This window comes from Caretta caretta, chromosome 10 (genome assembly GCF_965140235.1).
Source record: "Caretta caretta isolate rCarCar2 chromosome 10, rCarCar1.hap1, whole genome shotgun sequence".
Classification (NCBI taxonomy): Eukaryota; Metazoa; Chordata; order Testudines; family Cheloniidae; genus Caretta; species Caretta caretta.
Genome location: NC_134215.1, coordinates 36,115,180 through 36,129,871, shown reverse-complemented (window position 1 = coordinate 36,129,871; position 14,692 = coordinate 36,115,180). Strand labels below are relative to the sequence as shown.

The window sequence follows — 14,692 nt, the reverse complement described above, 5'->3', positions numbered from 1 at the left end:
GAAGTCTGCCAGGCCCAGTGTTGCAGGGGGTACATGTGTGCTTGCGATCCTGTAGAGACTCTGCTGATCGGCTCTGCTGATGTCAGGGAAGTGACACTGGTGTAAATGTGAATCGGGCCCGTTGGCTCTTGGGGTGATGATACAAACTGGAGTTGCACCCAAAGCACTCAGTTCGGATCTGGTCCTGATTGTCCCCGAGCATCTGGAACCATTGGGATTGGGGGATATGCGTTCAGTTCAGGGGCATTTGCATCAGTCTGGTGTAAGGAAAGCCCCCCAGAGCATGACTTAGAAAGAAAGCCAAATCTCAACAGAGTACGAGGCCTGTGAGAGGTGTGGTCATTGTGTCGGAGCCACAGACTACCTGCTCTTTGCTCTAAATCCCATCTTCTTGCTGACTAAGAGCAGGAGTAATCTGGGGTGACTTCTCCAGCCCTGGCTAAACTGCTCACAGCACTGGTCTGTCCTTCTCTGAGCGTGGGGGTTTCTTTCCCTCCCCCACCCCCCCGACCAGGGCTGTGTCAGGCGTGGTGCAGAGCAGAGAATTGTTCCTAGAGTCAACTAGGCTGAAGGGTCAACCGGGTGGGGGGATCAATCCTCAGGTTGGCTGGGGGGAGGATCCATCCAGGGTGTATCGGAACATTGCATTTCTCCGTGTTGGGGGCTTGCCCACCGTCAGCCCAAGGCAGCCCGCCTGCCCCTGCCAGTAACTCCCTCTGGTTCCACCGGCATAGGCAATGCTGCTGAACAGGATCCCTGTGCTGCCGGAAGACAGGGATGTGGCAGATGAGAGAAAGAAAGTTTTGGAGTCCCCGCCAGAGCTGCTGTCATCGCTGAGCAGCCCGTTGGTCATCAAGGAGCTCACCAAGGTGAGCTGGAGCCCAGGCACCTTGCAGATCCGATCCCTACAGGGGTCCCAGGTTAAAGGGGATGGACACGGATGGTTTGTGCCATTGCAGCTCTAGCAGGGGTGTTGCAGGTCTGGATTTCAAGGTGTTCTAGCAAAGCCGTGCGGGGGAGCGTTTGCACAGCCTCTGGACTGTGCATTTGCACAGCAGCAAAATCAGGCCTTTCCTCCCGCAGTATCCCCAGCAACTTGGCACAAATGCCAAGTTCCACAATGCCACTCACCAGGGTGAAGGTGGCCATGCTGACCACGCCCTGCTGGGCACGCTGGGGTGAAAGAGTGCAGCTGTTAGTCCTTGGAGTGTCCTGTTGGCATGTCCATGGGGAGGCATTGACTGCAAAGTGCCCAAGGAAAGCCCTGGGCTTCGGTGGATGTGGAGTGAGGCGCCCATGCTTGTCATTTCCCTGGGTGCTTGGATAAACACCTGTCAGGAATGGTCTAGATAATACTTAGTCCTGCCATGAGTGCAGGGGACTGGACTAGATGACCTCTCGAGGTCCCGTCCAGTCTTATGATTCTGTGATCCTGAGCACTGCATGGTAAGGCCCTGCACACTGGCTGCCATGAGACAGGGGCCTGAGCCCCATCGCTGCTCACACTCAGGATGCCAAATGCCCACATTATGGTCAGCTTCCCTTGTCACACTGGGCACAGCTGTGGTGGGCAGGGGTGGGTGGTGGGGATCTAATTCTGTGTTCTCAGCCCTGCGTCAGGTCAAGGGCTTGGATTTCATTTGTCGCAAGGCTCTTGGGGTCTCCTTCTGAGCCCTGTCCCTGAGCATCCTCTGTGGAGCCCAGCGCCCAGTCAGGAAGCAGTGGTAATGCATCTGTGGCAGACAGAAGCAGCCCAGGCTCCCTGTGACTGCGTGCTGGCTCTCTGCGTTCTCCCAGGTGTATAACAGCAGTGAGTCCCTGCTAGCTGTGGACAGAATCTCTCTGGCGGTCAACAAAGGGGAGTGCTTCGGCCTGCTCGGCTTCAATGGAGCCGGCAAAACCACCACCTTCAAAATGCTAACGGGCGACGAGAGCATCACCTCGGGGGATGCCTACGTGGACGGCCACAGCATTCTGGCCAACATCAAAAAGGTACCGAACGCCAGCGAGTGAAGGGGCAAGGCTGAGGTCTGGGCGCCACCCATGGCGGGCACTGCTGGAGGGGCAGGGCGGGGAGCAGCCTTGCTTCCGCACCCTGTGTTTGATTCTCAAAGCGCATGATGCTGCTTCTGGCTCTGTGCGTGTGGTTAGCGGCTGTCTGTCTAGTACGTGGAAGGGCCAAAGCAGGATTTGGGGGTGCTGCGCTGTAGGCTGTTGTAATAATGATCCCAAGAATGCAGAGAGCCAGCTGCTTTCTTGTCCAGCCAGCCTGCTCCACTGAGTGAAATTTGGTTACTTGACACACTGGCCCCCTTTGCTGTAACGGCAGAGATCAAACAAGTTCAACACTTGGATAACTTCAGTCACTCTTTGAAGCGTGCCACACACAGTACTCAAAGTGGATTAAGCTACCCAGCATGAGATGGGCTGCTAAAAACAAGCATGCAAATTAGGGCTTGTCATGAAGACTTAGTGCATGGCAAGCCAAGGTGTAAATCGACAGCGCACTAACTGGCCAGGTGAACAAAAGTTCCATGGTGCACTCTGACGACAGTAACTTATCCCTGCTGGCAATCACAGCTGTTCCCAGCCTTTGGAGAGAAACCAAGCGCAGATGCTGGCCTGCCTAGGCAGTCTGGTTTTCTGGGGATATCGCTGCAGAGGGCGGAACTGTGCAGCCTAGGAAAGCCCCAGTCTGGCAGGAGAGAGACGTAGGTCCCCGCCCAAGAGAGGTGATGGCTGAGGAGCCGGTGCCCTTGGTTGACCACAGTGGGAATACCTGTGCCGTTGGTCTGCACCATGACAGATCTGGTGGCAGGCAGCGTGTGGGATCTGTAATGGTGTGAATTGTCAGCAGTTACAAGTTCTCACGCAGCTCATTTATTCTTAAGGTGAGAGAAAACCAAATCAAACAATAAAAACCTACACACCTGCTAGTGGTCTCACCAGGGATCACCCCGTCTTCAGCAGGGCTCTGGCAGGAGTCAGCCTTTCACACCCCTCCCAGAGGGTTTTCTGGGGGGTACAAGTTCGTAACAGCCTTTGCTCTGACACAGAACAGTGACCTGGTCAGGTCATCTATTTCATTACACGTGTCTGGCCTTTGATGTTGTCAAGGTTACTTCCCCACTCTGAACTCTTGGGTACAGATGTGGGGACCTGCATGAAAGACGTCCTAAGCTTATTCTTACCAGCTTAGGTTAAAAACTTCCCCAAGGTACAAACTTTGCCTTGTCCTTGAACCGTATGCTGCCACCACCAAGTGTTTTAAACAAAGAACAGGGGAAGAGCTCACTTGGAGACGTCTTCCCCCAAAATATCACCTCAAGCCCTACACCCCCCTTTCCTGGGAAAGGCTTGATAAGAATCCTCGCCAATTTGTACGGGTGAACACAGACCCAAACCCTTGGATCTAAAGAACAATGAAAAATCAATCGGGTTCTTAAAAGAAGAATTTTAATTAAAAGAACCACTTCTGTAAAATCAGGATGGTAAATATCTTACAGGGTAATCAGATTCTAAACATAGAGAATCCCTCTAGGCAAAACCTTAAGTTACAAAAAGACACAAAAACAGGAATATACATTCCATCCAGGACAGCTTATTTTACCAGCCACTAAACGAAAGGAAATCTAATGCATTTCTAGCTAGATTGCTTACTAACTTAACAGGAGTTGTAAGGCTGCATTCCTGATCTGTTCCCTGCAAAAGCATCACACAGACAGAGAAACCCTTTGTTCCCCCCCTCCAGCTTTTAAAGTATCTTGTCCCCTCATTGGTCATTTTGGGTCAGGTGCCAGCGAGGTTATCTTAGCTTCTTAACCCTTTACAGGTGAAAGTGTTTAGCTTCTGGCCAGGAGGAATTTTATAGCACTGTATACAGAAAGGTGGTTACCCTTCCCTTTATATTTATGACAGATGTCCAGTTTGTGGGAACAGGGGATCAGCAGGCAAAGGCCCTCTCCTCAGGGCGGAGCTCCCAAAGGCTGTGTTCTGGCATTACCAGAGGTGGGGAATTTGCATTCCCCTCTCCCTAGACGTTTCCCAGGAAATCCACGTCAAAAGTCCATTCTCTTCTGGCATGTTGTTCATTGTAGTCCTTATATCCTCCAATCAGGCCTTACATCCCATCTCCCCCTCAAGGGTACAGACAGTCCTGGCCCACAATAATCAATAAACTGCATTTAGTGCAATGGATCCCAAGTTACCTGAAAAACCTTGCTGAATTAAATTTAAGGATACTGCAGGAAGTTGCCATATCTGTCACAATTTCTATTTAAAAGAATGGTGGGTACTCAATGGAGTTGTAAGGCAACAACACATTCAATAAACCTAGTTACAGGAAATGTTTCACATAATGTATAATTAGCTGGTTGAACTCATTGCTACACAATGAGATTTTAGCATGATTCAAACAAGTATTAGACCTTTTATGGCTAATGAGAACATCTGCAGTTAGATTCGAGAGGGTTAAAATTATTCAGAAGGGATCGAAGCCCTGATACCTTATGGGACAACGTAGTTACTAACTGATGGGGAATCGATGAGAAACACCCCTATGGATAGGCTGTTCCATCATGTTTCTTTACCTTCCTCTGAAGTAGCTGGTGCTGACCGCTGTGAGACAGACTACTGGACCTCTAGTCCCTAAATGGGATGAGCTGGCCTTTGTCTGTCCATCTTGGTTGGCTTTCAGGAAATGTTAGTGAGGAAATGGTGTCAGCCAAAGCAGCAGTGTTTCTCTTGTTCACTAAGCATCTGGTAGCCGTGAAGAGAATCCTGAGAATGGGCCATGATCATTTAGGTTCCGACACGTCAGTGGGTGGATGCCAATACATGGTACTGCTGCTCCAGGCACGTTAACAATTCCTTCCCCAAGACAATCCACCTTGACATTGGGGATCGCTTTTGAGGGCTCTCCTCGAATCCTGACAAAGTTCCAGTGAGGTTTTCTGTCCTGTCCCTTTCCCCACGTTAGTTAGTTCTTCTCCCTGTCTCTCACCCCTAGCAGCCCCTCTTTGGGAAGCAGCAGACACAAGGGAGCACAGCGCCCTCTGCACAGACACTGAATCTGTAGGGCCAGCTGCAGAATAAAACTGGCTAGGAGCTTGCGATCTTGTTTCTGTCACTCTGAAGCCGGTGTCGCAGCTAGGTGTTCATATCTCTGGGCTCTGGTTTGCAGATGGTGTTGATTTGGGAGAGGGAACACAGAGTTAAGACCTGAAAAGCTAGCCAGCAGAAACTAATGCTGGGGATCAGGCCATAGGAGTCTGGTGCAAATGTCACTCTTGCAAGTGAGGATTTGGGGAGCAAGATACCAGATGTTCTGTACAGAGAGTAACTTTGCATGGTGCCCACTTGAGCTCTCTGAGTGACCAGTTTCTCCTCTTGCTTATTGCCAGGCAGTACATAGAGCAGGAGTGGGCAAACTTTTTGGGCTGAGGGCCACAAATTGTATGCAGGACTGGGGCAGGGGCTTGGGGTGCAGGGTGTGGGAGGGGGTGCGGTGTGCAGGAATGGGCTCAGGGCAAGGGATTGGGGCAGAGGAGGGGTGTGGGATGTATGAGGGAGCTCAGGGAAGGGGGTTGGGGTGCAGGGTGTGGCGAGGGCTCAGGGCAGGGAGTTGGGGTGCAGGAGGAGTGCAGGGTGTAGCAGGGCGCTTAGAGCAGGGGATTGGGGTGCGGGCTGCAGCAGGGAACTCAGGGCAGAGGGTTGAGGTGCAAGAGGGGTGCAAGGTGCAGGCAAGGAGTTGGGGGGCGGGATGCAGGAGGGGTTAGGCAAGCGGCACCAGGCTGGAGCCTGAAAGTGGCTCTGGGGTGGCAGCAGCACACACCGGGGCCAGGGCAGGCTCCCTGCCTGCCCTTGCCCCATTCTGCACTGCTCCGCTCTGGGAAGCGGCCGGCACCACGGTCCTGTGCGGCCCCTGGCGGGGGGGGCACAGGGCTCCATGTGCTGCTCTTGCGGTACCTCCCCCGAAGCTCCCATTGGCTGCGGTTCCCTGTTCCTAGCCAATGGGAGCTGCGGGGGCGGTGCCTGAAGGCAAGGGCAATGCACGGAGCCCTCTGCCTGCCCCTTCCTTCCCCCCCCCCCAGGCTGCAGGGACGTGGTGCCAGCTGCTTCTGAGAGCAGCGTGGGGCCTGACGGGCTGGATCCGGCTCACGGGCCGTAGTTTCCCCACCCCTGACATAGTGTAGCTTTCTTTCCTGGTAGCCGCAGCCAGCTGAATTGAGCCACACACAGAGGATCTGAATAGAGTAGTATGGTGTTATCAGACTAGCAGTTCAGGAAGCTTGTGTAGGAATTGGCAAGCACCAGCCACCCGTGCTCTGGTTAGCTAGCCATCTTACGTAGCTAGCAGCTCTGTGGCTTGTCATGACTCATTATCCTACAGGCTGGTTAGAAGATCTTTTAGTCATAAGGCCCTTTCAGACAGGGGTGTCTGTCTGTCTGGAGACCCAGTACATTCAGGGCTGTTGTGGTCTGAATCTACCCACCGATGTAATTAATGTAAAACAATTAGTATTGGAAGGAGTCTTTGTGGCAAGAACAAAGCTCCTCCTGCTGGTGATCTCAGTGAAATCAGCCCCTCGCTCTTGGCTTATTTTTTTTGGCCTGCCTTTGCTCCAAGGTCCAGCAGCGGATTGGCTACTGCCCTCAGTTTGATGCCCTGTTGGATCACATGACGGGGCGGGAGACACTGAGCCTGTATGCCCGGCTTCGGGGGATTCCCGAGCGCTACATCGGCAGCTGCGTGGAGAACATGTTGCGAGGGCTGCTCTTGGAGCCCCACGCGGACAAGCTAGTGAGGTCCTACAGGTGAGACGGAGACCCGGAGGCCTTCTGTGCCCAGACATGGCTCTGTGGGTGGGATTGGAAACCTGAGTGCCCGCGGGAGCCTGGCCGAGTGACTAAAGCTCAGGGCTGGGAATCAGAAGAGCTAAGATCTAGTCCCAACTCTGCCACAGGCTTGCTGAGAGGTTTTGGCCAGCCTCCCTGTCTCTGCCTGGGCTTTGCCATCTGTCAAATGGAGAAACTTTCCCTGCCTGAAGGGACTGTGCAGGTAAATGCACCGCAGGGCACTGAGGTTGTGCGAACTATTACCTTTTATAGCTGGGGGGGGAATGGTTCGAGGAGATGCCCCAGCTTCCCTCCTGGGGACTGCAGCCCCAGGTTTGTCCCCACCCAGGCATAGCCCAGACAGCTCGGCATCCCAGAGAGCTGTGCACGATGCTCTCCCAGCCTAGTTCTCCCAGAGCTAGTTTAAAATTTGCCTCTCTTGTCGGTCCCTCCCTTGCAGCGGTGGCAACAAGCGGAAGCTGAGCGCTGGCGTTGCCCTGATCGGCGGGCCTCCAGTGATCTTCATGGATGAGCCCTCCACTGGCATGGACCCTGTGGCCCGGCGCCTGCTCTGGGATGCCGTGACCAGGACACGAGAATGCGGGAAATCCATCATCATCACCTCCCACAGGTGCCTGGTGCCCCTTTCCTTCCTGGGCTCCAGTGGGGAGAGGGAGGAGGAGGAAGTGGGGGGTGTGGAGGGGAAGGAGCGGGGCTGGCTGGTTGAGAGGTTCCCTGCAATGGACTAGCCCTTGCTCCCTGTATCCCAAAGCACCCAGCTGTATTGCACGGGCAAGTGTTCGTGGCACCTGCTGAATGACTATTGCAATGGTAGCAGTGCGCAGTCCTTCGCAGTGTAACCCACTCAGCTCTGTCCACGGCATCTGGCCTGCGGAGCAGGGGCAGGGACAGGGGAGCTGGCATCCCACCTCCCACGTGGGTGAAGAGCAGGTTCCCGTGCCTGGCCCCAGTCCCAGGCAGCAACACCCCCGGATGTTCCAGCATCGTCGCTTCGGGGTCGCCTCCTTTCCATGGCTCTGTTCTCCTCTCTGCAGCATGGAAGAGTGCGAGGCCTTGTGCACCAGGCTGGCCATCATGGTGAACGGGCAGTTCAAATGCCTGGGCAGCCCCCAGCACCTGAAGAGCAAGTTCGGCAGCGGATACACCCTGCTGGCAAAAACCAGGGCCGAGGAGGAGGGCGACATGCAGGTGTTCAAGGCCTTTGTGGAGAAGATGTTTCCAGGTACAGCCCCTCACTGGGACGTGGCCCCCGTTCATGCTGGGGAGCCCTAGGGGTGGGGCTCGGCAGCGCGCCCTGTTTGCACCCCTGCATGCGCATGTCGCCTGCAGTCTCCTAACTCAGCGCTAACCTCTGCTTGTCTCCCCCAGGGAGCGTCCTGAAGCACGAGCACCAAGGCATGGTCCATTATCACTTGACCAACAAGAACCTCAGCTGGGCACAGGTGAGGGCAGGCCAGAGGCTGCTAGCATCTGTCCCAGGCCAACCCGGGCTTCTCCCTTTCCATAGCAGACACAAGAGGCACTGGAGCGAAGCAGGGAGTGAATGGAGGGGCTTGGATGCCCCTGGTCATTTGGTTGCCGTTCCAGCTGGGATTATCCATCCGTTCCAGCTGGGCTTTGCTTTAACATGCATGTCCACCAGGCCACTGATGTTCGTTTACTGGTGTCTGTTTAAAGAGACACTGTCTGTTTGAAATCCAGGCCATCAGAAGTCACTGATTTAAAAATAGCTTCAGCTCCTCTCCCTGCCCCTACTCTCCATGCTCATCTTTCTGGCTTTCCCTCTCACCGGTTGTTTTTTAAGCTGATTTTTGTCCCAGAGCAGATGGGTAACTGGAGGGGGCACTATTTCAGAAGGGCTTCAAATCTCCCTAGAATAGTTAGGAACGAGTCAGTGGTGTCCCCCACCCAACTCAGTGCTGTGACAAAGCTGCTACAATAAAGAAATACCAGTGTATGTGGGTGCGGCCAAAGGCCCTGCTAGCGTTGGGCCGGGCGTTAGCGGCTGGACTCTGGGTGCCCGCAGCGGTTGTACCATCCCCCTTGGACAGCGCTGGGCCGGGCGTTAGCGGCTGGACTCTGGGTGCCCGCAGCGGTTGTACCATCCCCCTTGGGCAGCGCTGGGCCGGGCGTTAGCGGCTGGACTCTGGGTGCCCGCAGCGGTTGTACCATCCTCCTTGGGCAGCGCTGGGCCGGGCGTTAGCGGCTGGACTCTGGGTGCCCGCAGCGGTTGTACCATCCCCCTTGGGCAGCACTGAGAGCTTGTGGGTGATCACAGCCTTTGGCTCTCAGCCCAGTAGGTGCCATGGCTGGGGCAGCTCGCCCTGACTGAGTGTCTCTGGAACTGATGTTTCCTCCTTGGCTTGGGCAAAATGTCTCCCTTTTTGGGGGCTTTCAGATTTCTTTTGGCAAAAATGATTGCCCCAGAAACAGCCAAGCCAGCCTGGCTGGGCTGGGGGTTGCTGAGCGCTGCAGCTCCGAGGGAGCTCTGCTGCGGGCGGGGCAACCCCAAATGCCTTGGAGTGACTCGCCCTGCTGCCCATGCCCCCTGCTGGTCCTGCGCATGGAAACCTCTGCTTCAGTGTAGCTGACCGTCCTGGGTGAGAAGTGCTTCCCCCGTCCCTCTCTTAGCTCTCACTGCCACTTGTCTCCCCTTCCCCTAACCCTCGTCCCTGGGCACTGTGTCCCCCTTCATCTCCTCTCACCTGCCTGTTGCAGCTCCCAGGTCCAGCACATCGAAGGCTCCTGGAAGCATGACTCTGTCGCATACACCCATTGCCCCGCCCCCATTTCTCTTCCCTCTGCTCCTGTTTGCCTTGGACTTGCCACCAACCTAGCCCTTCGGGCCATGTCTCTGCTACTGGTGTGAGAGCCGCCTTCTTTGCAGCTCTCCATCTGGAACAGTCTCAGTCATGCTGACTCTCTGTCTTGTCAATCTTATCTGAGAGCCTCTGTTCCCCCTTCCCCCTCGCTCTGACTCTCTCCTGTCTTCCTGATCCGCTTGCTGAGCTCAAAAGCGCTGTGGGATGCAGTTTGCACGGGCTGCGCCATGCAGATTGTCCTGGCCTGAGCCGCTTGCCTTGGGTTTCAGTGAACTGTGCAACCCAGTTATTTCCAGCCCAGGAACGTGTTCTTTAAAGAGGCAGACTCTTCATGAAACACCCTCCACCTTGAGCCCCAGCAACCCCCCTGCCAGGTCAGGACAGTCAGCCCCAGCTCCTGTGGAAACCCATCCACTCCTGCCATTTGACCAGCAGGTGGTACCACAAGCAAGGTTCTCCTCCCGCGACCCCTGTCGGAGTGCAGCGGTGCCTGGAGCTGGTGCTGTGCCACGGGATACATGCCACCCTTACTGGGGCTCCTGGGCATCCCTGCAAGTTAGGAACCAAGCCTGCAAAGTGAACTCCCAGCCCTGCACCCAGGTACTTAGGCGAGGCTTGTGTAGATAGAGATGCCTGATCTGACCTCTCTCATAATGCAGTCCAGAGAGTCCCACCCGGCCTCTTGTGCCTTCCCCTCAGGTCTTCGGGGCGCTGGAGAGAGCCAAAGAGAAGTTCCACGTGGAGGATTATTCTGTCAGCCAGATCTCCCTGGAGCAGGTCTTCATGAGCTTCACCCGCTTCCAGCACTGCACAGAGGAGCGAGGGAAATGAACAGAAACCCACCGGCCCCCCTCCTGGACTGACCTGCTGCCTATACATAGTATATATAGAGACAGTAATTTATATTATCAGCGTGTCTTAAATAATGTATAAATGTCAGAAAGTTTTGACCAGGGTGTGTTGGGGTGGGGGGAGGAGGCATCCTGTCTGCTCCTCAGTGCAGGGGTCATAAGGAGCATGGGATGGGGGGTGTGCAAAGCACAGGCGGTGAAGAAGGTCTCCAACTTCTGCCTTTTGGGGAAACTTCAGAATTTTACTCCCCCCTTCCCATCTTTAAACCAGCCGAAGAGAGGACGGTGCTCAGCGACGGGGGAGCAGCCAAGGGAACTACCGAGCCACTGGAGTCCAGGGTTCATCTCTACACCACGGCTGCTCTGCTCCATCGAAGGGGGGAATCCTTGTATCGAATGATCGGGGGCGGGTGTCCTTGTCACCGATCCTTGCACGCGTCTGTGTGGGGTGCTGGCAGCACACTCCTGAGTGTGAGAGACCGTCACTGCTCAGCGTTCACTCCCATCCATAGACACGGCATCAAAATGCAGGGGAAGGGGGCACCAGCACAGAGGTGGGCACCTGATCCTGCTCTTTGCAGTTGCAGGCAGAGTCTCTCTGGCTTTACAAGGAGCAGGAGCAGGCCCCGTGCATCCTTCTGGAGAGCTGCTTCGTTCCACGTTGGCAGCAGCATGAGACAGGTTTGTGTCGTAGCTGAGAACAGGAGGAACTCTCCCGACACCTTTCCAGAGGGTCCCCTCATCAGTGTGCCACATCCCTGCACGTGCCTCATCCACCCAGAAATGCACTGGCATAAGGACCTGGCTTTGGGACCCACGCATGTCGAAATGTATTCCGTCAGGGCTTGCTGGGATCTAAGGGGACGCTGTCACGTAGCTTAGAGCCAGCACTTCACTTGCGTCGTTGGGATCTGTTGGGGATTATCCTCCAGGGGAGCCCTTGGTGTTTAGATGGAAAGAAGCCACTGTTCATGCGCCAGGCCCTGCCAATGAATCTTCCGTCCATTCCGCCCCCGGGTGGGGCGGCCAGTGGCTGCTAAGGGGGATGGAGCTGTTCACTCTCTCTTTAAGCCTCCTAACAGCCTGTCCTGTTCTGACTTGACACCGGGGAGAGCTGCGTTCCATACTGAGCTGGGCTGCAGCGATCGCACGCTGTCCTGGCGCACAGCCGTCAGTACGAGGCATGCTCTGTGTTGGGAGGATGTGAGACCCCCACTGCCCAGGGAGCAGCTATCAGATACAACAGTCGCCCCCTTCAGAGACCATCCTGCCTGCTAACAAGGGAAGGAGCCATGCCGGCATGCGCTCACAGGTGCTCTGAGTTCACTGTATGGCCTGCACTTACATCCTTCACGGCCAGCGTTTAACAACTGTTCTGGGCTTCCAGGGTTAAACACCCGCCATGCCCAGCACTGGGGCCGCAGCCCGCGTAGAGCGAGCACTTGTGTTCTAGAGGGGCACCCTAGAGAGCGATCTGTGGGCACAACTCGTGGGTGATGCGCTGCAGAGCTGTCCGGGAAGGGTTGGCTCTGGAGCTGTAGTATAGACCCTGTGGGTGTGGCTGGAGAGAACCTTCCCTGACGCATGGTCCAGACCAAGGCAGTGAAGTTATATTCCCATCTGTCTGTGTCCCCTCCCCCAGTGCACACGCCCCACAGAGTAAATTCTGGGGGTGCAGGTAGACTGTCCCAGTAAGGACTTAGTGTGGAACAAGGGAACCCTGGTGATCCTATTCAGTAGGCTCCAGGCCACGCCAGATCCCATCCTGAGGTCAGCATGGGCCTGTCTGTGCCAACGGGCACAGTATTTGCCTGTCGGACTTGCACAGCACCTGCTGCAACGAGCATCAGCTCAGCACTGAGCCCTGCGTATGCTGCCAGCTAGCTCACCAAAAACCACCCCGGGAGGCCAGGGACATGCCACTGAAAGGGGAAAAAGCTCCTCCTCCTCCGCCCCCTGAAAGGCTGCCTGTTGGTGGAAGACCCCGTGTCGTGGTTCCCAACCTGCGGCACGGTGTGATCTTCAGTGGAACCTCCATGCAGAGCGCCCTGTGGGGTACAGGGCACGGCTGATCTCTGTCGTGAGCTGAGGCAGTATCCCATTCCCTCCAAGGGAAGCCAGATTCTGGCTCGTTCAGATCCACATGCTGATCGTAACTGGTGTGAGTCTGGCCTCTACATAGCGCCCAGACAGGGCATGGCGTTTGGTGGTCAAGGAATAGCCACATCCCTGCCCTGAAGAGCTTACAGTCTAAATGGCAGAGGGGACGGAGGCAAACCGAGGGCTGGGAGAAGGAGGTGGGATTCCCTGGACCGGTTCATGGGGTTACCATGCAAGACTGCATGCTTTTAGTTCCTTCAGTGTTTTTTTTTACAATGGGCTGCCCTGGCGTAGTGAATCCAAACACCCTGGCTGCAGGGCTTCCGATAGGAGCCCAGATTGGTCTGACACCAGTGCTTCTAGTAGAGGGGCAGTGTGGGGCCCTCTCCCTGCTCTCTCCCGAAAGCACTCCATGGAGGTGGGTGACCTCTGGATCCAAATATGTCCTGCCTGGGACCCCTCTCCACTCAGCCTTGCCTTGGTACCTCCCTAGCAATGGCAAACTGCCCCCACAGCGGGCACCATTGCGCTCCCTGCACAGCTTGCATGTCCCTCACCCTGCCGTGGGCCCGATCCTGCAGCATGCCGTGGAAGTGACCAGTGACAGCGGGCAGGATCGGGCTCTCCGGCTTGCAGAGCTGTCCCTGTGTAGAAGCGCCAGCTGAAGAGGCTGCGGGAGCAGCTGGTGATATGTCTGGGGTGTCTCGGTTCTCTCTCCTTTGCCTATATCCCAGTCTGATTCCCATGCTGGTGACTAGCTCCGTCTGTCTGACCGCTCCATGATCAGGGCAGAGCTGAGATATTGCACTATAGCTACACACACAATTGCACATAAGGAACTAATATTTAGGGGTGGGGTGCAGATTCCGTTTGAGTGGTCATGTCATTGGGGAGGTTTAACTTTTTTTCCTGTAACCAGCCCCTTTTCTGTTCCATTCCCCCTAATGTTACTACGGTGGTGCACCATGTTACTGTACTAAGAATGGCTCTGGCTCTTCACTGGGGCATGTGTCAGTTTTATTATTCACTCGCCAGGCGTGCACACAAGGGCTCGGGTGCCTGGAAAGTGGGGAAGCTTTGGACCCATCAAACCCTGGGGGTGCTGAGCACATGTAGTAGATTCAGTGAATCGGCAGCTCTCACTACCAAAGGCCAGTCCTGCTCCCGCTTGAACCTGACTGCAATGGCAGTATCAATGGGAGCTGGTGCTAAGGGATCCATGGGCTGGGAGGCCTGGATACCCCAAAGTCCTTATGTTGATACAGCAAACGGTGGGCACCTGCCCAGTCAGGTGCTGGGCGATCCAGCTGTCCTGCAGTTGTACAACCGCTAAGCAGGAAGGGCCCCATCCTGCTCCTCTTGAAGTCCATGGGAAAACGTGAGTGGAAGCTGGATCAGGCCAGGAAAGAATGTTTCCCAGTGGCAGGTTGATTATTGCTGGTGTGGACAGGAACCCATGTGTGTTTTTGTGATTAACCCTTGCCCTGCTGGAGTAAACTGCTTTTTTTATTCTCCGACCCCACTCCCAAAAATCCCTGGGGCTGTCCCAAATTCTGTGGGACAACAGGGGGCAAAGATGTGATTACAGTGTGGTGTCTGACATTGCAGTGTGTCTCTGTGACAGGCAGCTTTCCCGTGCAAGCTTTACAGGTTTCAGACTAAAGATCTTTTCATTTTGCCTTGGCACTGTCCCTAAACCCCCAATGCTGTGACATGGCTGAGAGGGGACTCTGAAGTGGCTGCTGTCTACAGTGGCAGCAAATTGTCACTGCAACTGTGTAGGGGAAATCTCTGGCCTGGCTAAGCAGCAGTTCTGCATAGAAGGACCTGGGGATTACAGTGGATGAAAAGCTGGATACGAGTGAGCAGTGTGCCCTTGTTGCCAAGAAGGCCAACGGCATATTGGGCTGCATTAGTAGGAGCATTGCCAGCAGATCGCGGGAAGTGATTATTCCCCTCTATTCGGCACTGGTGACGCCACACCTGCAGTATTGCATCCAGTTTTGGGCCCCCCGCTGCAGAAAGGATGTGGACAAATTGGAGAGAGTCCAGCGGAGGGCA

At 55.2% G+C, this 14,692-nt stretch overlaps 1 protein-coding gene across 1 annotated transcript in view; it reads left to right on the top strand.

The window, feature by feature from the left end:
- Positions 1-13,635, top strand: part of ABCA3 (ATP binding cassette subfamily A member 3) — an 85,936-nt gene extending 72,301 nt beyond the window's left edge. Inside the window, exons 25-31 of the mRNA XM_048865921.2 lie at positions 735-869; positions 1,798-1,992; positions 6,629-6,816; positions 7,298-7,468; positions 7,893-8,080; positions 8,227-8,300; positions 10,380-13,635. Coding sequence (XP_048721878.1) covers positions 735-869; positions 1,798-1,992; positions 6,629-6,816; positions 7,298-7,468; positions 7,893-8,080; positions 8,227-8,300; positions 10,380-10,511 — 1,083 coding nt within the window. The 3' untranslated portion in view covers positions 10,512-13,635. The remainder of the gene's footprint in view (positions 1-734; positions 870-1,797; positions 1,993-6,628; positions 6,817-7,297; positions 7,469-7,892; positions 8,081-8,226; positions 8,301-10,379) is intronic.
- Positions 13,636-14,692: the final 1,057 nt, after the last annotated feature.